This window comes from Oncorhynchus kisutch, linkage group LG9 (genome assembly GCF_002021735.2).
Source record: "Oncorhynchus kisutch isolate 150728-3 linkage group LG9, Okis_V2, whole genome shotgun sequence".
In the NCBI taxonomy this organism is placed as follows: domain Eukaryota; kingdom Metazoa; phylum Chordata; class Actinopteri; order Salmoniformes; family Salmonidae; genus Oncorhynchus; species Oncorhynchus kisutch.
The window spans coordinates 24,646,646-24,669,268 of NC_034182.2; the positions used below are offsets into that span (position 1 = coordinate 24,646,646).

The 22,623-nt window shown below is 45.4% G+C and overlaps 1 protein-coding gene and 1 long non-coding RNA gene across 2 annotated transcripts; both read right to left on the reverse strand.

Annotated features, from left to right (window-relative positions):
• Positions 1-4,344: 4,344 nt before the first annotated feature.
• Positions 4,345-8,049, reverse strand: LOC116375285 (uncharacterized). The gene is made up of 6 exons (XR_004211043.1): positions 7,986-8,049; positions 7,732-7,796; positions 5,123-5,376; positions 4,977-5,033; positions 4,816-4,872; positions 4,345-4,410 (listed from the first exon to the last, which is right to left on the reverse strand). It is a non-coding gene; the product is annotated as an uncharacterized LOC116375285 (long non-coding RNA).
• A 120-nt stretch (positions 8,050-8,169) lies between these two features.
• On the reverse strand, positions 8,170-22,620 carry LOC109896486 (uncharacterized). Its single transcript, XM_031831349.1, has 11 exons — positions 22,482-22,620; positions 22,148-22,241; positions 17,610-17,783; positions 15,768-17,410; positions 14,950-15,080; positions 11,393-12,238; positions 9,676-9,857; positions 9,454-9,566; positions 9,213-9,355; positions 8,367-8,481; positions 8,170-8,177 (listed from the first exon to the last, which is right to left on the reverse strand). Exons 1-11 carry the CDS (start codon positions 22,618-22,620, stop codon positions 8,170-8,172), a joined length of 3,588 nt encoding a protein of 1,195 aa, XP_031687209.1.
• Between the last annotated feature and the right edge of the window lie 3 nt (positions 22,621-22,623).

Here is a 22,623-nt window from a genome sequence, read left to right on the forward strand (position 1 = left end):
GGCACTTCTCCGCCTTGATGAACAGATGGTTAGCCAAGAGGCGTTACAGTACTGCTCGAACGTGAGTGATGTGGTCGAGAAGATCAGGATGTCATCGATGTACAAAATCACCTGGAGTCCAAACATGTTCCTGAACACCTCGTTGACGAATGCCTGGAACACTGACGGAGCATTGGCTAAGCCAAAGGGCATAACCAAGTACTCATAGAGACCAGACATCGTGCTGAACGCCGTCTTCTACTCATCCCCCTCCCGGATGCGAATGAGATTGTAGGCACTCCTCAGGTCCAGTTTTGTGAATAACCGGGCTCCGAGGAGCTGCTTGATGGCTGACGGCACCAGCGGGAGAGGGTACCGACACTTTGTGGCGATATCATCGAGTCCACAGTAGTCGATACAAGGGTGTAATCCTCCCTACTTGGCCTCGTAGAAAAAGCCAGCTGACGCAGGGGACGTGGACCTTTGGATGAAACCCTGTTGGAGCGCCTCTTGTATGTAGTCCTCCATGACCTGGGTCTCAGCCACTGACACAGGGTAGATGCATCTGTGCGGAGGTGTAGCACCGGAAAACTGGTCAATGGCACTGTCCCAGGGGTGATGAGGAGGGAGACAGGTAGTGCGGGTCTTGGAGAATACTTCCCTTAGATCCTGATATTCCTCCAGGATGTTGGGCTGGAGGGAAACCACAGGACTCTCAACCGACGTGGAACGACAGGGGACAGGAAAGCAGGTCTTCCGGCATTCAGGTGACCATTCTCATCCTCGACCGTGAGATGGTAGGGTTATGGCACTGAAGCCAAGGTAGGCCAAGGATGATCTTGTGAACTGGTGCACTGGTGATGAAGAAGGGGATGTTTTCCTGGTGATTGGGCTCCACGGTGAGGGGTTGGATGATGTGTGTGATAGAGGCTGACAGTCAAGACCTTGAAAAGGAGAGGAGAGCAGGGTAGGTAGTAATATTGAGAGAGGAGACAAGGGTCTGACCATAAATTTCCCTGCGGCACCGGAATCTACTAAAGCTGTAGACACAGGGCATGAGGGACAGTCAGACAGAATGATGGGTACTAAAAAGAGTCTGACAGGAAGAGCAGTAGATGTAATAATCACTCCTAGTCCAGGGATGTAACATCACATGATCGTCCCTCTGCTCCAGTGGATCAGGAATTCTGACGTAACGGACACCGCTGGCGCTTGTGCCCTCCCTGGCCACAGTACAGACAGAGCCCCAGCTGCATCCGTCTGCGACATTCCGCCGCGGGAAGGCGTGTGACCCCTACCTCCAAGGGGTTCAGGCTCTGATCCCAAACACTCCCTGAAAGAGGGAGGGAAGCAATGTAGATGCCGACGCTCCCTGAGGTTATCCAGATGGATGGCCATCGCAAAGAGTTCAGGGTGAGGTTGTCATCTCGGCAGGCCAGTTCCGTCTGGACCTCCTCGCGCAGACCTCTTCTAAATAACATGCTGAGCGCAGGCTCATTCCATCCACTGGAAGCTGCTACTGCCTGGAAGGTGTGCGTAATGATGAATCCCAGGACCGGTGGTTAGTACTCTGGCGACGTCGGAGGGGAGGAGCAGGAGCAAACGTGACATGATGCAGCACTCCATCCCTCTCCTTCCTTGTCAAATAGCCCTTACACAGCCTGGAGGTGTGTTTTGGGTGATTGTCCTGTTGAAAAACAAATGACAGTCCCACTAAGCGCAAACCAGATGGGATGGCTTATCGCTGCAGAATGCTGTGGTAGCCATGCTGGTTAAGTGTGCCTTGAATTCTAAATAAATCACTGACAGTGTCACCAGCCCCACACCACCACCTCCATGCTTCCCCGTGGGAACCACACATGCGGAGATCATCTCTGCATCTCTCAAAGACACGGCGGTTAGAACTAAAAATCTCAAATTTGGACTCTTCTTCTTATTGGTGTCCTTTAGTAGTGGTTTCTTTGCAGCAATTCGACCATGAAGGCCTGATTCACGCAGTCGCTTCAGAACAATTGATGTTGAATTTCCGGATTCACTGACCTTCATGGCTTAAAGTATTGATCGACTGTCGTTTCATTTTGCTTATTTGAGCTGTTCTTGCCATAATATGGACTTGGTCTTTTACCAAATAGGTCTATCTTCTGTATACCACCCCTACCTTGTCACAACACAACTGAATGTCTCAAACAAAAATAAATTCCACAAATTAACATTTAACAAGGCACACCTGTTAATTGAAATGCATCCAAGGTGACTGACTACCTCATGAAGCTGGTTGAGTGTGCAAAGCAGTCCTCCAGGCAAAGGGTGGCTACTTTGAAGAATCTCAAATCTAAAGGCTTTACTGCACTCACTCACTCAATCACCCCGACTCACTAGTTGTGTGTGTGGTTGCGCACAAGAGCCCCTCTAGTCCATGGAGCCTATCACAACCACAGCCTACAAGCACACATGGGCACACATAAACGCACCACAGTACTCTGACCCAGACAGTTCTCTCTCTCTCCTGTCTGTGACTAAAATAAAACCTGAGTGAAAGGCTCGGACTAGAGGTCGACCGATTAATCGATACGGCGATTTCAATCTTTCATAACAATCGGTAATCAGCCTTGTTTTGACTCCGATTACATTGCAATCCACGAGGAGACTGTGTGGCAGGCTGACCAGCTGTTACGAGATTACAGCAAGGAGCCAAGCTAAGTTGCTAGCTAGCATTAAACTTATCTTATAAAAAAACAATCAATCTTAACATAATCACTAGTTAACTACACATGGTTGATGATATTACTAGTTTAACTAGCCTGCCAAGGAGCCAAGCTAAGTTGCTGGCTAGCATTAAACTTATCTTATAAAAAAACAATCAATCTTAACATAATCACTACTTAACTACACATGGTTGATGATATTACTAGTTTAACTAGCCTGTCCTGCGTTGCATATAATCAATGCGGTGCCTGTTATTTTATCATCGAATCACAGCCTACTTTGCATACGGCTGATGATTTAACTAAAGCGCATTCGGGAAAAAAGCAAAATCGTTGCACAAATCAACCTAACCATCAACATCAATGCCTTTCTTAAAATGAATACACAGGTATATTTTTTGAAACCTGCATATTTAGTTAAAAGAAATTCATGTTAGCAGGCAATATTAACTAGGGAAATTGTGTCGCTTCTCTTGCGTTCAGTGCAAGCAGAGTCCGGGTATATCCAGCAATTTGTACCACCTGGCTCGTTGCGAACTTTGTGAAGACCATTTCTTCTTAACAAAGACCGTAATTAATTTGCCAGAATTTTACATAATTATGACATAACATTGAAGGTTGTGTGTGGTTGCCACCCGTTCAATAAAATACGTAACGTTTCCGTATTTCACTGAAAGAATAAACGTTTTGTTTTCTTAATGATAGTTTCTGGATTTGACCATATTAATGACCTAAGGTTCGTATTTCTGTGTGTTTATTATATTATAATTAGTTCTATGATTTGATATCTGATAGAGCAGTCTGACTGAGCGGTGGTAGGCAGCAGCAGGCTCGTAAGCATTCATTCAAACAGCACTTTCCTACGTTTGCCAGCAGCTCTTCGCAGTACTTGAAGCACAGCGGTTTAAGCCTTTCCCGAGATTAGGCTGGCAATACTATAGTGCCTATAAGAACATCCAATAGTCAAAGATATATGAAATACAAATGGTATAGAGAGAAATAGTCCTATAATAACTACAATCTATAAGTTCTTAGCTGGGAATATTGAAGACTCATGTTATTCGAACCACCAGCTTTCATATGTTCTCATGTTCTGAGCAAGGAACTTAAAAGTTTGCTTTTTTTACATGGCACATATTGCACTTTTACTTTCTTCTCCAACACTGTGTTTTTGCATTATTTAAACCAAATGTAACATCTTTCATTATTTATTTGAGACGAAATTGATTTTATTTATGCATTATATTAAGTTCAAATAAAAGGGTTCATTCAATATTGTTGTAATTGTCATGGTTACAAATATATATATAAACATCGGCCGATTAATCGGTATTGGCTTTTTTTGGCCCTCCAATAATCGGTATCGGTATTGGCGTTGAAAAATCATAATCGGTCGACCTCTAGTTCGGACAAGAGAGAGTAGCTTTTCTCAGCAAAAATACATCAGACATTAGAGTGTGTGTATAAGAGAGAGATAGAGAAAGAGCGAGAGAAAGACAGAGAGCGAGAAGGAGAAAGAGAGAACGTTTGAAAAAGAGAGCGAGCGAGAGTGAGAACGAGAAAGAGGGAGCGAGAAAGAGAAATTAAGCCAAGGACATTGCTGAGAAAAGGGATGGGTTGAAAGGATGAGTAACCCTGAGATGGAGGATGAGGGACTCACTGGGTGTTTGGCAGAAATTCTTCCAGTCACTGCACTGGTCTGGTACCATGTGCACGAGATGAAGTTCTTGAGGACAGAGACAGAGAGAGGGAGAGAGCAATGAAAGAGGGAGGACATAAAGAGAGGGAGGAGAGGGAGAGAAGCGAGAGAGGAAGAAAGAGAGCAGTTCAGCATGTAACAACCAACCAAACATCAAAAGTCTCTTTGTACATGTCATTAAGAAATTCCAGAGAACAGACTCAAAGCTACATTTCCATACAGAGCTTTTGCAATAAACAAAAGCTTCAAAAGACAATTAACTAGTACTGCCCTCTAGTGTTTGTTATAGGGAATTAAGAAGAGATAGAAAGGTCCCTCCATTTAAATGTTTTTACTCCTTGGCCCCATATTCACAAAACTTGTCAGAGTAGGAGTGCAGAAGATCAGCTACTTTAGAGATGCTTTAATCCCAGCCTGAGCGTCTGTGCTCACCTTACTCATCATACAAGACAGAACCCCGTCGACGAAGGTAGACTTGATCTTATGAACCTGGGGGGGTAAGAAAAACACACACACAAAGTCATATAGTAATGTAAGCAGATACCAATGAATGAATCAATCAGTCAGTCAAACATATTGTGTTCATCACTGACCTGTCTGTATTCGAGAATGATCTTCGGCAGGGGGTGCAGGTCCTGGAGCTGCAACAACTACACACAGAGAAGAGAGGCGTCACTACCTCATACTACTGAAGGGCAATGCAAATGTGTGTGTTTGTATCAGCGCGTGCATCTCTCACAACAGCCTCAGATGTAGACTGCTGTTGTTTGTTGAGAGTCTTGGGGAGCTTCTTGTTTTCACAGCGCTCCTGCAGATGCAGCTTTTCAAACAGAACCTGTAGAGAGCAGGATTAGGACAGCACACACACATACATAGTACCTATAAACACGCCTATACACACACACTGACCGTCCTGAGCTGGGTGCTGCTGGTCACTAGAAACATCTGGCCTGCTGCCTGGTGGGCCTCGTGCTCTAGCTGCTTCATCTTAGTCTGACAGGGAGGGGGGGAGAGCGAGAGAGAGGAGGGGTAGAGAGAGAGTGGGGAGGGGGGAGAGGGAGGGACAGAAAGAGGGGAAGAGAGGGGGAGGTTGAGAAGGGGGGGAGAGCAGGAACAGAGAGGGGGGAGAGAGGGGAGAGAGAGAGGCAGAGAGAGAGGATGGGAGAGAATCGTCAGTACAGGGACTTATCACTGCTCTCCCCTAAACCTCGGGCAGAGCTGGGCTAATCTGACTGCTATACACACTCTTCAATGTCTGTGTGCCAGTATACGTGTGCCAGAGTGTGTGTGTGTTCTCCTATGTTTGATGTATTTTATCTATGTTCTCGAAATCAAACAACACATTCCACCAAAGGGTTTCCCTAACGTGTGTGTGTGTGTGTGTGTGTGTGCGTTGCTTCTGTTCTCTTTTTCTGTTTCAAAGCATATGGTAATCAGTTATTTTATCTCAGAGAGAGATGCAACATGTTCTGTTGTTAAGAGTGTCCTTTCATGTTAAGAGAGAGAGACAGACAAATACATGAAGACTCAATTGCCATCCAATACCTCTATTGGCTCCAAAAGCTCCAGCCACCCGTCATATATGGTTCTCTCTGCTACCGCACGGCAAGCGGTACCAGAGCGCCAAATCTAGGTCCAAGAGGCTTGAACAGCTTCTGAACAGCTTCTACCCCCAAGTCATAAGACTCCTGAACATCTAGTCAAATGCCTGCCCGGTCTATTTGCATTGCACCCCCCCCCCCTTTTTCTTACGCTGCTGTTGCTACTCACTGTTCACTTTACCCCTACCTACATGACTATCATTTGTTTTTCAGGACAATGACCCAAAACACACCTCCAGGCTGTGTAAGGGCTATTTGACCAAAGACAGTGATGGAGTGCTGTATCAGATGACCTGGCTGCCACAATCACCCGACCTCAACCCAATTGAGGTGGTTTGGACCGAGGAGTGAAGGAAAAGCAGTCAACAAGTGTTCAGCATATGTGGGGACTCCATCAAGACTGTTGGAAAAGCATTCCTCATGAAGCTGGTTGAGAGAATGCCAAGAGTGTGCAAAGCTGTCATCAAGGCAAAGGGTGGCTACTTTGAAGCCAAATATAAATATATTTTGATTTGTTGAACACTGTTTTTGGTTACTACATGAATGAAAATGTGTTATTTCATAGTTGTGATGTCTTCACTGTTAATCCACAATGTAGAAAAGAGTAAAAAAGAATAATAAAAAAATCCTGGAATGAGTAGGTGTGTCTAAAAGTTTGACAGGTACTGTACATACTACCTCATTTACCTCGACTAACCTGTACCTCCGCACATTGACTTGGCACCAGCACCCTCTGTATATTGCCTCGTTATTGCTATTTTATTGTTACTCTTTCATTTATTTATTTTTTACTTTATTGTGTCAATATTTTCAAAACGTATTTCCCTTAAAACGACATTGTTGATGAAGGGCTTGTAAGTAAGCGTTTCACGGTGAGGTGTACACCTGTTGTATTCGACGCATGTGACAAATAACATTTGATTTGATATACTGTCAGATATCTGAATTAACATTTTCCTAATTGTCCTCCTGCGGTGGGGAATGTACATCTAAAACGTCACTTTGTTATGTCACTCTCTCTCCCACTTTACTCTCTTTTTTTATTTGTCCCTGCATCTCCATTTACCACCCCTCTCGTCCTCCCGTCTGTTTCCCTCCTCTCTCCATTTCTCTCTGTCAGTCTTCGGTGCGTCTCTCCCTCGCCTCCTCCATGAGTCTCTCCCTCCCCTTTTTCGTCTCTCTTTTTCTCTCCAGGTCTCTGTCAGTCGTTTAAAAGCACTGTCTGTTTCAGTTAGACTTGTAATGTGCTTACACTGTGTAGGTGTCACACACACACTGAAAAACAAACACTTCGGTTCAGAATATGATTATGTTAGTACTTCTCCATTCTCCCTTGCAACTTATTATCCCTAAATCATTCTCTCTCTTTCTCTCCCTTCCTCCCTCCTCCTCTGCATCCTCATCATGTGTTGTGTGTGGGTCGTCGTGAGAAACAAAATAAAAGTTTGGTTAGTATTCTGCTGGATAATCACAGCAATTTTTTATCCGTGCGTGGTGTGTGCGCGCAAGCTAGCGTGTGTGTGCGTGCGTTAGTGAGTGTGTGTAAGACGGCGATGCTCATTCCTACTGCAACACTCCACCCTAAAGGAAGGAAACAGACAGACAGACTCTCCTTTCTATTTATAGAGCACAGCAAGACACAGGACACACTCTCCAAACATCCACCTACTGGAGGCATCATGGTGTGTGTACTACTTAAACCCTCTCTGTTTTCTCCCTTTTACAGTACTGTAATTATAGTTCTTACCCCCAGCATCTCTGATGTTGTCTTTAGGGACTCCGTGTCCACATGGATCCTGTGACTCTCCATGGCTTAGAGAAGGAGAGTAGCATTATATAAATAGTAGCAGAGTACACATACATATAGGCCTAGACAGAATGTCAACTGCATTTCCTTAATTCCTCATGTCCTTCCTGCTTGTCTCCTTTCATCTCTAGTTATAGGAGCTCAGCATGGTCAGGTCATAGGATCGTGATGACCTCTCAACATGGTGTCCTTACCTGCCAGCACAGGGATCATAGTCAGCTCCATGTTAGAGTACAGCTCCCACAGACCTTGGCTCTGGATACACAGAGACAGTAAGGTAGGATGTGTGTGTGTGTTTTTTTTTAATCATTTTGTTTACTTGACAGCTACCTACACAAATAGCTAGCTAGAATAAAGTGTTAATAAGATAAAAATTAATTAAAAAACTTAAATGCAATACAAACAGAGACCTGAAATCCACAAAAGTCCCAACAAGCATAGTAAAACATGGAAAATTCTCCCTTGTGGCAAAGGGAAACTAGGATTTTGAATGGAAATCCCCACGAGGACAGGAGAACAAAACGTGTTTGTGTATCAGTGTGTGTGTGTGTGTACTACAAGAGAGAGGCTCATACGTCTGAGAAGTTTCATGGTCTCATGGATCCTCAGGGAGGGACTGACCTGTAGTTTAGAGCGTAGCTCCATATTCAGCTGGTAGAGCAGAGACAGACTGGAAATGACCTGGTACACCTGACAGAGGGTGGGGGGGAGATAGGGTATGGGCCAGTGTAGGTTATCATTTTCAAGACTAAATTGATCGATAACATTTTGAGGCAGAGCTATTTGCTCATACTCCGCTGCGCAGTGTCTCTCTGTACAGCCGTATCTGACTAAGATCATAACATGGTGTTAGAGGTGCTTCAACCTCATCAAATGTAAGGAGTCGACAGGAGAGATTATATCAATTACAGAAAACAATAATGTTCTGTGAGTTTGGTCAGAGTTTCGAGTGACGAAATGTAGCCGGCTAACAGCTCTCTCACGTCTCGTAGTCATTGAGCAGGCAGCCCAGCGGAGCCGTTGCTGTGGATACTCACACACGCAGGGAAGAGGGGGTCGTGCAGGGAGCGGGGGACGGACAGAGGAGCAGCTAATGGATATACTGACAGAGAAAGTTATTTCTGATTTCGGGTACGGCCGGGTCTTCAATTTGGCAGAAGCAATGGGGCCCGGGTTGGGTAGGGCCTGAACGTCGCGGGCATGGGTAGAGCTCGGGCCTAAATTTCATGCTTGTGCACGGCTCTAGATAAAGGACAAAAATGAGAGATCAGTTGAATTAGGTGTGGTGATGCTGGGCTGGAAATAAAGCCTGCACACCTTATCGATATTCTGGACCAGGATTGGTGGGGTCTTCTGCTTCAATGGCGGAATTGATGGCCGGTGTGCCAGAGAGACTAGTTGTATTGTTTGGTGCTACAGACCTTCCTTGCCCCCAGGGCAGGTGTGGGGGTTCTGGGGGGTGTCCTACAGTGTTTGGTGAGCAGGTTGGTGAAGCAGGAAGATGGGTCAGCTGGGTCCAATAGCCAGGCTGCTACCTGGGGGTCCTGGATGCGACAAGCTGAGACTGGGGGGGAGGGGGGGAACACAACAGAATAATGTTGTAATCCCAAATCCCAACAGAGCTCAGTTGGAGGGAGTTCTTAACAGCCTTATCAAAGTTACATTGTTTCCAGTGTAGGTCTGGTCTGTAGTGCTGCAGTGCTGTACGGAGCAGGTCTTTGGCCTTGTAACACACCACCAGTTGAGACCCTGACACTACCTGCAGCAGCATCTCTCTACAGGACACACAAACACAGAGAGGGACGCAAATCATCAGTGGGATTTCCCCCCCCCAGACTTGTACTATGTAGTGCACCTATCCTCCCTCCCACACATATACCATACCTATTGAAGAGGTCTAGGTTGTGGTCTTGGTGGCTCTGGGCCCATGCAGGTTTCTGTTCCAGTCTGAGGTAGACCAGACTGTCTCGTTGTGCCACCCCCTCCTCTGGTCCTGGTACTGGTCCAGTCTGGTCCAGATCTCTTTTCAACATCACCAGCACCCCACACACTGACGGACTGAGCTTCTATGGGACACATAGACAAGAGAGCAGTTAATGTCAGTGAATATGGCCAACCATATTTACGTAGGTTCTGCAGCTATAGGACCCCACACACTAACAGACTGAGGGTCTATAGGACACACAGAGAGTACACATAACAACATAAATGCAGTCCGTCCCAAATGGCACCCTATTTCCTATATAGTGCCTATTTCCTATAAGCCCAGGTCAAAAGTAGTGCACTACGTAGGGAATGAGGGTGCCATTTGGGACACAGATTAGCCTTGCTTGCCCAGTTTACAGCAGTAGCACCACTACATCCAGATGATATAGTATAGAACAGATGAAGTACAGATGATGAGTATAAATAAGTTGCGACACTCCACTATTGTATGACTGTTCCAACGTGCCGCTGAAAAGGTCGAAAGCTACAATTCATTTTGCGATACCTGAAAATACTGCAAAGTAATGCAAAGCCATTTGGTAACGTTGCGAACAGGAAGTTGGATGCTCACATTTTGAGCTACAAAGGGATATTTTAATCAGAACACAAATCAACATGATTTTCCACTTATGTCGGCTGTAGTTGATTCAACAAGGCAGTTTTGAGATATTTAGTTCCCTTGACTTAATAGTCATGTTTGACCAGTTATTGGTAGTATTTTCAGTCAAATTAAAGTGTTCTTGTGCCTGGAATTACTTTTAGAGCAACATTTTATGAGCATGATGTTACATAATACTTCGGTAATTGTATTTAAATTGCATTGCAACAAGCTGAGATGTTTTGTCACTACTGTACACAAGAGGAATAGTGACTGTTCCTAATTATTCCATTATAATGCAATTATAAAGCAATGTCTATGTAACAATGTAGTAATAACAAAATGACATGTCTAGTGTTGTTACATAGGTATTGTATCTAGTAACCGGAAAGTTGCAAGTTCAAATCCCCGAGCTGACAAGGTACAAATCTGTCGTTCTGCCCCTGTTCCTAGGCCGTCATTGAAAATAAGAATTTGTTCTTAACTGACTTGCCTAGTCAGTTTGGGGTGCTGGTGATGTTGAAAAGAGATCTGGACCAGACTGGACCAGTACCAGGAACAGAGGAGGGGGTGGCACAACGAGACAGTCTGGTCTACCTCAGACTGGAACAGAAACCTGCATGGGCCCAGAGCCACCAAGACCACAACCTAAAAAGTCACTGTTGTAGTTTTTTTTGTTCTTCATCAAATAAATATTTGGTCGGTTTTCAAATAACTTGCATATCAAATGCCTTCAAATATGATTTGTTTTTCTGAGAGGTATTTAAAATATTTTAAAATATTGGTTTATATATTGTATTTTCTAAGACCTGTATTCGGATATCAAAGGAAATAATTGCCATTAGTTGATTGGTTATATTTGACCACCTTGAGTATTTGAAAAATTGGTATTTCTAATAAGCTACGAAATAAAAACTATTCTGCCCAGGTCTACTGGACTGAGGTTAGAAACATTGCTTTGACTTTCTGGAAGGTCAAAAGTAAACTGCCAATCCGGCCTCGCCAACTCTTGCCCACCTGTTCTGGGTCCATCTGAGTGGTTCCGTCCTGGTACACCATGGTCAGAACCAGCGCACTGGCCTGCCCTGCCTCCTCCAGCACCCTGCCTCTCTCTTCAGGACTCAACTTCCCAGCATCCCTTACTCTGGGGTCAGAGATCATGGCTGTAGTCAGACAGGTTTTGGATTGGTTGGACTGGGTCCGGGAGTCACCGGCACCGCTTCCCCCCTCTGGTTCAGTTTCTGGGGTGAGTTGAGACTGGTTAGGCCCAGGTTTGGCCCGCTTCGGCTTGGGTGGTTTGGGGGTTTTGGAGGATCTATGCTGAGGAGTGTCTGAACTAGAATGGTCCCTGGTTGATTCAAGCCCCCTCTCCCCCATTGGGACCCCCTGTCTTGGCCTAACTGGGTTGGCTGGGGGTCGATGTGGGGTGTTAGTGGTTAGAGCAACACTCTTGGTCCCCTCAGTCTTGTGGAGGGTCTTGGTTTTGGCTCGGGGGTCTAGGCTAAAGGCTGGGGTCAGGTCTGGGTGTTTGAGGGTTTGGGTTTTGCACCACTCCTGGCCCCTTTGCAAGGTCCTTGCTTTCTCCTGACAGGACTGAGGGGGTTCCCATTTCACCGGCCGCCTGAAAAGGGCGATTTTGGGCAGAGGGGCGCCGTGTTTACTTTTGAGGGAGAAGGTAGGGGTCAGGGGCGGTTGTTGGGCAGAGAGGAGAGGGTGATGGCCGCTGCTCTCCTCCTCACCACTAGCACGTACAGAGGTCAGGCCGGACCCCAGCCCTGCAGCCCTTCCATGCCCAGCAAGAGAGGGGTTGGTTAGTGCAGGATCTATACTCAACCCCCTCTCTCTGGAGCCTCCATCACCAGCCTTCACAATAGAGAGAGAGAGGAAGAGAAGAGAGAACAAGAGAAGCATTATTCCAGTCACAGGAAGCGATTCATTCTGAAACTTAAAATAGACTGTGCTCTGATTCTATTACTACTACAGTCAATGGTAACGACCCAAATGGCACCCTATTCCCTATATAGTGCACTACCAAATCCCCTATATACCACACTACCTTATGGGCCCTGGTCAAAAGCAGTGCACTATGTAGGGAATAGGATGCAATTTGGGGCGCAGCTAGATGAATGGAGAGATAAGTGTGACGGCTCAAGTCCAGAAGGATGGTGATTAAATTCTCTGGTTGCAGATAATGAGCATGAGTAGACTGAAAATAAACCTAGCTATTCTCTCAATTCCTTCCACCTGTGAGCAAGAGAGTGTGTGTTTGTGAGTGAGTGAGTGAGTGAGTGAGTGAGTGAGTGAGTGAGTGAGAGACAGAGAGACCGCGACAGAGAGCCAGATAGAGATAGAGAAAGAAAGTGAAAGGGTGAAGAGCCAAAGAGAGGAGAGTAAGAGAAAGAGAGTGGGTGTCTAGTTGCGTTAACAGAGCAAACCTGTCAGTCCCAGACAGTGCTCTCTACAGCACAGCTAGTCCCAGACATTGCTCTCTAGGGCACAGCTAGTCCCAGACAGTGCTCTCTAGGGCACAGCTAGTCCCAGACAGTGCTCTCTAGGGCACAGCTAGTCCCAGACAGTGCTCTCTAGGGCACAGCTAGTCCCAGACAGTGCTCTCTAGGGCACAGATAGTCCCAGACAGTGCTCTCTACGGCACAGCTAGTCCCAGACAGTGCTCTCTACGGCACAGCTAGTCCCAGACAGTGCTCTCTAGGGCACAGCTAGTCCCAGACAGTGCTCTCTAGGGCACAGATAGTCCCAGACAGTGCTCTCTACGGCACAGCTAGTCCCAGACAGTGCTCTCTAGGGCACAGCTAGTCCCAGACAGTGCTCTCTAGGGCACAGCTAGTCACAGACAGTGCTCTCTACGGCACAGCTAGTCACAGACAGTGCTCTCTAGGGCACAGCTAGTCCCAGACAGTGAGTCCAGACTTCCCAATCCAGAGAAAACAGGTTAACCTCCATCTAACCTTCCAAGTCTCTCTACTCTGCACTGGAACACCGGCATCATTCATAGGAAGAAACTCCATTTTTAATGCAAAGTGAGTGCAGAGTTCGAGTCAATGTGTGTGTGTGTATGTGTGTGAGTGAACTGAATTGTGCTCTAGGGAATATAGGACTGTAGAGGTAAATAGTCAGCCGGAACAGTGTGTGTGTGTGTTCTACCAAGAGAACATCATCAACTGATTCAGCTCTCTAGGGAGAGCTCTGCTCATTTCCTTGTAAACAGAAACGCTTACTTGCTGACACTGACACACACGCACGCACACACACACGCACACACACACAGAGACAGAGAGAGACATACAGTAAATAGACTAGAAGGCCCGATCGCCAGGCCTTTTACTTTAGTACCCAACTGGGAGTCATCACTTCTCTTTCCTGTGGTGTGGTGTAATACTGCTGAAGTCTTCCATTTCCATGGAAATGAAGGGGAATGAGCATTGGGGGAATTCTCTTTATTTCACTCCCCTCACCCTCTAGGGTGCGTCCCATATGGTACCCTATTCCCTATGTAGTGCAATACTTTAGACCAAGACCCATAGAGCTCTGGTCAAAAGTAGTTCCCAAGATCAACCTTCCCCAAGTTCTCCATGTCACCCCGCTCCTTCGCACACTCCACTGGCTTCCAGTCGAAGCTCGCATCGCCTACAAGACCATGGTGCTTACCTATGGAGCAGCAAGAGGAACTGTCCCTCCTTACCTTCAGGCTCTGCTCAAACCCAACACCCCAACCCGAGTACTCCGTTCTGCCACCTCTGGTCTCTTGGCCCTCTGACCCCTACGGGAGGGCAGCTCCCACTCAGCCCAGTCAAATCTCTTCCCTGTCCTGGCACCCCATTAGTTTAACCTGCTTCTCCCTGATGGTAGGACAGCAGAGTCCCTGCCCAACCCCCGAAAACATCTGAAACCTCTTCAAAGAGTATCCTTAATAACCCCACAGCACCAACCTGCCCGTAAAAAAAGAAATAAAAGCATAGCAACCTGTCATCAGCATCTGCCTTCGAGGAGCATCCCTCGGAGTTGAGGCCTTACCCCAAACTAGTTAAGAAAATTCCATATTGTATTCGTCTCTGTTGTTCATTCAGTTAATCTTGTACTCGATTGAACTAACACTCGCTCGCGCTTGACTATTTTCAGATACCCATAGACTTCCAGTCATTGCGCTAACTTTCTTCATACTGGATACAGAGACATAAAAAGGGTATCCACAAGTTCATCTGACTCTGAGGAAGTAGATGAAGGGCCTCATTGCCAAAATCCCAAAGTATCCCTTTAAGATGAATGCACTAACTCTGGATAAGAGCGTCTACTAAATGAGGAAAATGTTACATTTAGGATGCAGCAAAAGGGGTTTCTGTGAGAGGGACAGGGGGTTGAGGTTTCAGTGGTTTTCTGCACGGTAGCTAAATACCAACTATTACAAGCTTACATTTCTCCAGGCCCATCCCTCACTGTTCAGCACAACAAATGGCGTCTGGGAGGCCATTTTGTATTGTTTTTTTGAATTACGGACTGCAGATAAAACATTCTATTATGTGAAGCAGTATGGTCCTCTGGCTGAAGCGGTAAAATACCTGAGTGTCGTTGTGATGATTAGTAGCCAGGGGGGTCTGTCCCAGACAGGTGCCCCGCAGAGTGGGGGCTCTGAATACTCTCCCACCCTCCTGAGACGGCTTCGGAATGAAATGTCCAGCAGCTAAGGGTTCTAGAAAAATTCAAAATAAATATGCGTTCTCTCTGCTTAAAATCGTGTGTGTGTGCTTGTGTCTGAATGAGTAAATGTGTGTGTGATTGCGTTTGAATATGAGACCTGTGTCTGCATATTGAGTGAGGTCAGCTAAACTCAGACGCATTGCTCAGGACTGATATTCTGTCACTACACTACGCTGTTCTTGACTGAGCATTTCACACAACACACGCACACACTTCCTGTGTACTGAAACAAGAGCAGTCCAGATTCTGTCAGCGTGTTCAGACTGGTCCTTTATAATTGCTGTATACTTGTTCACACTTTTTATTTAATCAGCACTGTGATATACGAGCTCACTGGGGCCCTGAGTTTTCCCTAGTCAGGCCTTGTGGTCAGGGGAAAACTCAGGGTCCTATAGAGTGCTGGACATCGCAACGCTGCCCATGGCACAGATCCAGGATCAGCTTAAAAGGAAAATGCAAAACTGACCATAAAACAGCATCTATGGACAACTTCATTGGGTAACTACTGAATGAAGTGCTGTACCGCCATCTAGTGGCGTATTACTAAAGTGCCTATTTGTCCAGCATATAAAATCCCCAACATTCCGCTCTCATATATTGTACTAAAAGGCAACCTATCTATCTGTGTCCTAAACTAACCTGTGTGTGTGTGTGTGCGTGGGTCCTGTCCTGAACTAACCTGTGTTTCCTCCACTGTTCCTCTGTGCAGCTGTCACCAATGGCCCATCCATGTTCCTTCTCTCTTCTGGGTGACTATCAGTCTCTGTCACCCCCTGGCCCTCTCCATCCCTCATCTGCCCCAGTGAGGGTGACACCTTCCTCTGCTGGTGGGGTTTGGTACTACTCCTGCTGTTCTTCCTCTCCATCTTTTTCTTCAACCCTCCTTTATTGATGTCATCCTTTCTCTCCCTCTCCACTCTTCCCCCCATCTCTCCACCCCCCATCCCTCTCTGGTTGTCAGTAGTCATATCACCGAAGAGCCGTTTCCTCTTAAAGGGATCTCTCTCGCTGAGGTTCTCCCTTGGTCCTCCTCCTGTCACAATCTCCTCCTCTGACTGGGCTGTGTCTCCATGCAGCGCCCCCTGCTGATCAACTAACCCAACTACACACGGGCTTTCTGTGCTGTCCCTGTGGCCCCCAGTGACATCACCCTCATCTCTCTTCAGTGAATGACTTGCTCCAAAACCATATCGCTCCATTGAATGACTTGCCCCAAAGCCATCTCTTTCTACTGTGTGACTTGCTCCAAAGTCAGTCTCCAAACCTTGACTTGCTCCAAAGCCATCCTTCTCCAAAGCATGACTTGCTCCAAAGCCATCCCTTTCTACTGTGTGACTTGCTCCAAAGCCATCCCTTTCTACTGTGTGACTTGCTCCAAAGCTATCCCTTTCTACTGTGTGACTTGCTCCAAAGCTATCCCTTTCTACTGTGTGACTTGCTCCAAAGCCATCCCTTTCTACTGTGTGACTTGCTCCAAAGCCATCCCTTTCTACTGTGTGACTTGCTCCAAAGCTTTCCCTTTCTACTGTGTGACTTGCTCCAAAGCCATCTCTTTCTACTATGTGACTTGCTCCAAAGCCATCCCTCTCCAAACCTTGACTTGCTCCAAAGCCATCCCTTTCTACTGTGTGACTTGCTCCAAAGCCATCTCTTTCTACTATGTGACTTGCTCCAAAGCCATCCCTCTCCAAACCTTGACTTGCTCCAAAGCCATCCCTTTCTACTGTGTGACTTGCTCCAAAGCTATCCTTCTCCAATGCACAACTTTCCCCAATGTCATCCTCCATTCTTAGTTCAAAGCTCGGACCACTGTCCATGTCCTTCATTGTGAAGTCCTCACTCTCTGATGCAGGAAGTAACAGCCCTCTCGCTGGTCTCTTTTTGTCACAGTCTGCCTTCTCTTCGGCCTTGTAAGCTCTCTGAGGTGGAGGCAGTACTATACTCCCAAACTGCCATTTAGTAACAGGCACTGGGGCCCGACGGTCAGCATCTCCTCCACCAGCTAAGGCTACTTCAATGGGCTTGGCTTTAGCCAGCCTCTCTCTTTGGTCCTCTGGGGCTATGGAGGTTTCTTCTTGGCTACGTTCAGGGCATTGCCATTCCCCATCTCCACTGCCTAAGTGCCAGCCTTCACTTTGAGTTTCTAGGCTTTTTACGTGGTTCTTTGGGGCTACGCTAACATTAGCTCTGGAGAATGGTGGTCCACAGGCCCCAGTTGGCTTCTCTCTTTGGTGCTCCACTCTGGGCAAGGGTGGTCTGGAAGGGCCCTGGTCCTCCAAGGCGAAGTGGAGTGAGAAGGTGGGTTCTGTCTCTTCAGGAGCGCTATGGGAAAAGACCAAAAGCTATCAGTCAACAGAGAAAATGAAAATCTGTTTGGAGATAGTACCTCTCCGATTCTTAAATTAAAAAATCCCCTACTGAACCCGAGCTTGATGCATCCGTCACTCTGAGGAGAAATAAGCATCTAGGAGTACTAGGGGATAGTTGTTGTTATGTATTAGAGAGGTGCTTAGATACTCACTCTCTCCAGTGAGGCTCGTTTGAGGGCCTGTGCAGGGCCAGAGGGTACCTCATTCTGTGGGTAGAAGAGGAGGCAGAGTCCTGGGACAGTGCTGGGGTCTGAGAGTAGTCCCTCTGGGATGCAGCGTCCCATGAGGAGGAAGACTGGGAATAGGACTGGGGTCTGGACCAAGGCCTGGTACACAGCACAGAGAAGGATATTACCATTTATTTCTATGTTTTGTCTCTTTTACATGTACTAAAAGTACATGAACAGAGAAGGATGGTACCATTTAATTATTTACAGGACAGTTTCACAGACACAGATTAAGCCTAGTTTTGAAGCATTTTTATGGAGAATCTCCATTGAATATGATATTTGTTTGTCTAGGACTGGGATGGGCAACACAAAAAAATATTAACTCATCATGAGGGGCCGCAGTTGCTCGCGGGTCTGCGTATCCACATCCACCCCCACCCCCCCTCCAAGATTTTGATAAATCTTTACTTGATCTTGGACAAGAGGACTTGTAATTTCTTCCCGAGACAAGCTGAGTAAAAAAAACACAGAATTATCAGCTTCCATTCAGTCAGCGCATAAAAACCGCTTCGCCAGGTCAAATATACACTCCTTTCTTGAAACATGAATATCTTATCACCTGGGATACCTACTTTACTAGTAACAGTAGTGTCCTTTACTTTCAATAAAAAAATATCCTCAAACTGTACGCATTTCCTTGATTCGCTGGTAAGGAAGAGTGAGAGAAATTGTTGGAAAGTTGTGCTCTCACTATTAGTAAGGGGAGAGAGGGGGATTTGTAACAGTTTTTATATCTATTATAGACATGTTTGCACAGTGGCAAACCTATTGGACCTAGGCTACAGTGTGTGACAGGCTCGTGATACTGAAAGGATAACAACCGTAATACCAGGGCACTTATGTAGGAGAATGTACTTTTTGCAGTGGTGGGAAAAGTACAAAATTTTCATACTTAAGTAAAAGTAAAGATACCTTATTAGAAAATGACTCAAGTAAAAATTAAAGTAACCCAGTAAAATACTACTTGCGTAAATGTCAAAAATTATTTGGTTTTAAATATACTTAAGTATAAAAATAAATGTAATTGCTAAAATATACTTAAGTATCAAAAGTAAAAAATAAAACTATAAATAATTTCAAAATGATCATATTAAGCAAACCAGACAGCACAATTCTCTTTGTTTTTACATTTACGGACAGCAAGGGGCACACTCCAACACTCGGACATAATTTACAAACGAAGCATGTGTGTTTAGTGAGTTTTCCAGATCAAAGGCAGTAGGAATGACCTCTTGATAAGTGTGTGAATTGGACCATTTTTCAGTCCTGCTAAGCATTCAAACTTTTAGGTGTCAGGTAAAATATTTGGAGCAAAAAGTACATTTTTTTCTTTAAGAATGTAGTGAAGTAAAAGTTACCAAAAATATGAATAGTAGAGCACAGATACCGCAAAAAACACCTTAAGTAGTACTTTAAAGTACTTTTTACTTAAGTACTTCACACCTCTGATTTTTTGTAATACAAAAAAGGCCAGTGGTGTAGTGTATGCTACATGCAGATATACGTCCTATACCCACTTTGTTTTCATATTGCGTATATTCACTTCTTAACCCCCATTTATGCATATTCAAGTAGTGTAGTTGTATACAATTGATCAATTATGTAGTAGGCTATCTACATGCAATCTACATAGACAAACATTGGCAGTAGAATGGCCTTACTGAAGAGTTCAGTGACTTGTAACATGGCCCTGTCATAGGATGCCACATTTCAGTTCGCCAAATTTCTGCCCTGGTCAACTGTAAGTGCTGTTGTTGTGAAGTGGAAACGTTTGGAGCAACAACGGCTCAGCCGCAAAGTGGTAGGCCACACAAGCTCACAGAACGGGGCCACCAAGTGCTGAAGCACATACAAATCAAATCGTCTATCCTCGGTTGCAACACTCACGACCGAGTTCCAAACCACCTCTGGAAGCAACGTCAGCACAAGAACTGTTCGTCAGGAGCTTCATGAAATGGGTTTCCATGGCCGAGCAGCCGCACACAAGCCTACAATCACCATGCGCAATGCCAAGCCTCGCCTGGAGTGGCGTAAAGCACGCCGCCATTGGACTCTGGAGCAGTGGAAACTTGTTCTTTGGAACTCTTCACCATCTGACAGTCCGACAGATTAATCTGGGTTTGGCGGTTTCCAAGAGAATGCTACCTGCCCGAATGCATAGTCACAACTGTCAAGTTTGGTGGAGGAGGAATAATGGTCTGGGGCTGTTTTTCATGGTTCGGACTAGGCCCCTTAGTTCCAATGAAGGGAAATCTTAACGCTACAGCTTACACTGACATTCTAGACGATTCTGTGCTTCCAACTTTGTGGCAACACTTTGGGGAAGGCCCTTTCCTGTTTCAGCATGACAATGCCCCCGTGCACAAAGTGAGGTCCATAGAAAAATGGTTCGTCGATATCGGTGTGGAAGAACATGACTGGCCTGCACAGAGCCCTGACCTCAACCCCATCGATTGCCTATGGAATTAATTGGAACGCAGACTGCGAGCCAAGCCTAACCGCCCAACCTCACTAATGCTCGAGGCTGAATGGAAGCATGTCTCTGCAATGTTCTAACATCTAGTGTAAAGCCTTCCCAGAAGAGTGGAGGCTGTTATAGCAGCAAAGGGGGGACCAACTCCATATTAATGCCCATGATTTTGGAATGTTCGACGAGCAGGTGACCACTTTTGGTCATGATGTGTATTTCCTAATCGAAATGTACAACTATTACTTCCCATTGCAAAAAACATTTCACATTTAGCACACAAAGTAACCGATGATCTAAAGTTTAAATGCAACAATGTTTCACACACAAGTTATTTTCCAAGAGATGGCTAACAATAGCAAGCAAGCTGCAATTAAAAATCACTTCCACTCATACGATGATCATTTGAAACTTAATCTCTTAAAAGTTATTCTTGAAAAGGGAGTAGCTAACAAAACATCCTCTTCGATAACACCTGCTACAGCCCCTGCAAACAAGCCTAACGCAAAAGCTGGCTAGCTAGACCTTGGGAAAACTACTCTTTGGTATTGCAGTGACTTCTTGGCCTTCCAGAAGGCAGACGTTTCCATAAGCTTTTGTAAAAACAGTCCCAGTCAAAAAGTGATGAGTCCACTGTCACTCCAAAATGTTGCCCTAATTAATACAGTTGAATGGCAGAGGCTTATTACCTAGCTTCTGATGGCCTAGCCAATGGCTGACTTAGTTAGCTAGATTTATCTCCCCAGAGACCAAAGAAACATTTTATTTCAAATTCAGTGTTAACTGTTTCCGTTCAAACAAAAACTGAAGAGATTAAATCAGAACATCATTGAATTTAATAATATAAAAGCCCTCATTGTTCCCCAGTGTTTGGGTTCGTAATCATTTGTAGTGGCTCTATTTGGCCTCAGTATGCCTTTTTTTTTTTTTTAAACCATTCTGAATGTATAAAGAATCCATATGTTCTTCTGAAATATGAACAGAAGAAATACTGGACATTTTTAACTCTTATTATAGTGGCAATTTGACAAAATCATCGTCTTGAATTGGACTCGCATTTTTCTGGTCTCGACTGGGTCTCGTTGTCCTCCTCCCGGTCTTTATTCAGTCTCGCCCCGCCCTCTGGTCTTGAACCGGTCTCGCTTTAGCTGGTCTCAAACACAACACTAGTTTTAAAGCAAGTTTGCTGCAACTCCACACATATTGCCATGGAGCCTAGAGAAGATATTGCAACTTTATAACTAATTTCATGCAATTCTACTCATTTTGCCATGGGGCGGATAGGAAAATAAGCTGTTGTACAGCAAATTTCCTGCAATTCTACACATTTTGTCATAGGGTGGAAAGAAATGTTAGTAGATTTTAATGACATCTGAATGAGACAAACAAAATCAATGGGGGCACCACGGCCAGTAATTCGACCATAAATTTAGATAGCTGGCCGCTAAATTATGTAGCGATCTAAAAAGAAAATTGGCTGACATGGGCTACTTGACTATCAGTGACCGAAACAAGAGAAAAACTGACGATGCACAACCAAATTGGCACATAGTCTATTATACTATGCTAACTCGCAACATTAAGTCGAGACCCCGACTGAGTTCTAAGGGCCTTCAAAATAGGGACCCCGCCAGTTACTCATCCCTGGTCTAGGACTATAGGCATAATCTGCGTCTGGGAAACTGGCCCATATGTTCTGTGTCTGCACAAGAAATACCACACCAGATTTTTCCTCAAGGGACTAATAGTTAATTGAATTTCACCACATGCACCACTGTCATATAGTAAGGACTCAATCCATCTCCCTGAAGAGCATACCACCTTACTGCATTTCAGGTTTCTAACGACACCTCTTACCTGCCTATCCCTAACCAAATAAACTATTTTATGTCACTTCATTCTGTACCATGTTTGGTTGCTAATGACAACTAACACAGCCTATACACCCAAGCCAATTGCCCCCCCCCCCACTACTACTGTATCATCTCCTCACCGGTCTGCCTCTCTCCCTCTCCTCTCCTCCTGTGTTCCTCTGCTCCAGCTGGCCTCTGACTTGTACCCTCTCGGTCTGCTGTCATACCGCTCATCTAACATTTGAACAGATAGGCTTTTTACAAAAAAAGAAATTCAATTTTATTTTATTTTTTTGCAGGTACAGTAGAATAGAGAATACTTACTTTACCCACTTCTTTTTTTACCACTACACCACTGCTTACGATTGTTTAGAATAAAACAGTGGTGTCAGGTCTATAGAATATATGTAGGTCACATTTCTATCGGCATCATTCTAAATATTGCACTGCACTATTCAGTCCTTGCCGACTCACGCTGTCTGTAGCTTTGGGCCCTGGCTGTGTCAGAGTAGTGGTTGTGGCTCTGGGCTCGGAGAGCTGCTAGGATCTTCTGTCCAGACGCAGACAGAGGCCCTGAGTACAGCCTATTACTGCTGCTACTGTACCTCTCCATTTC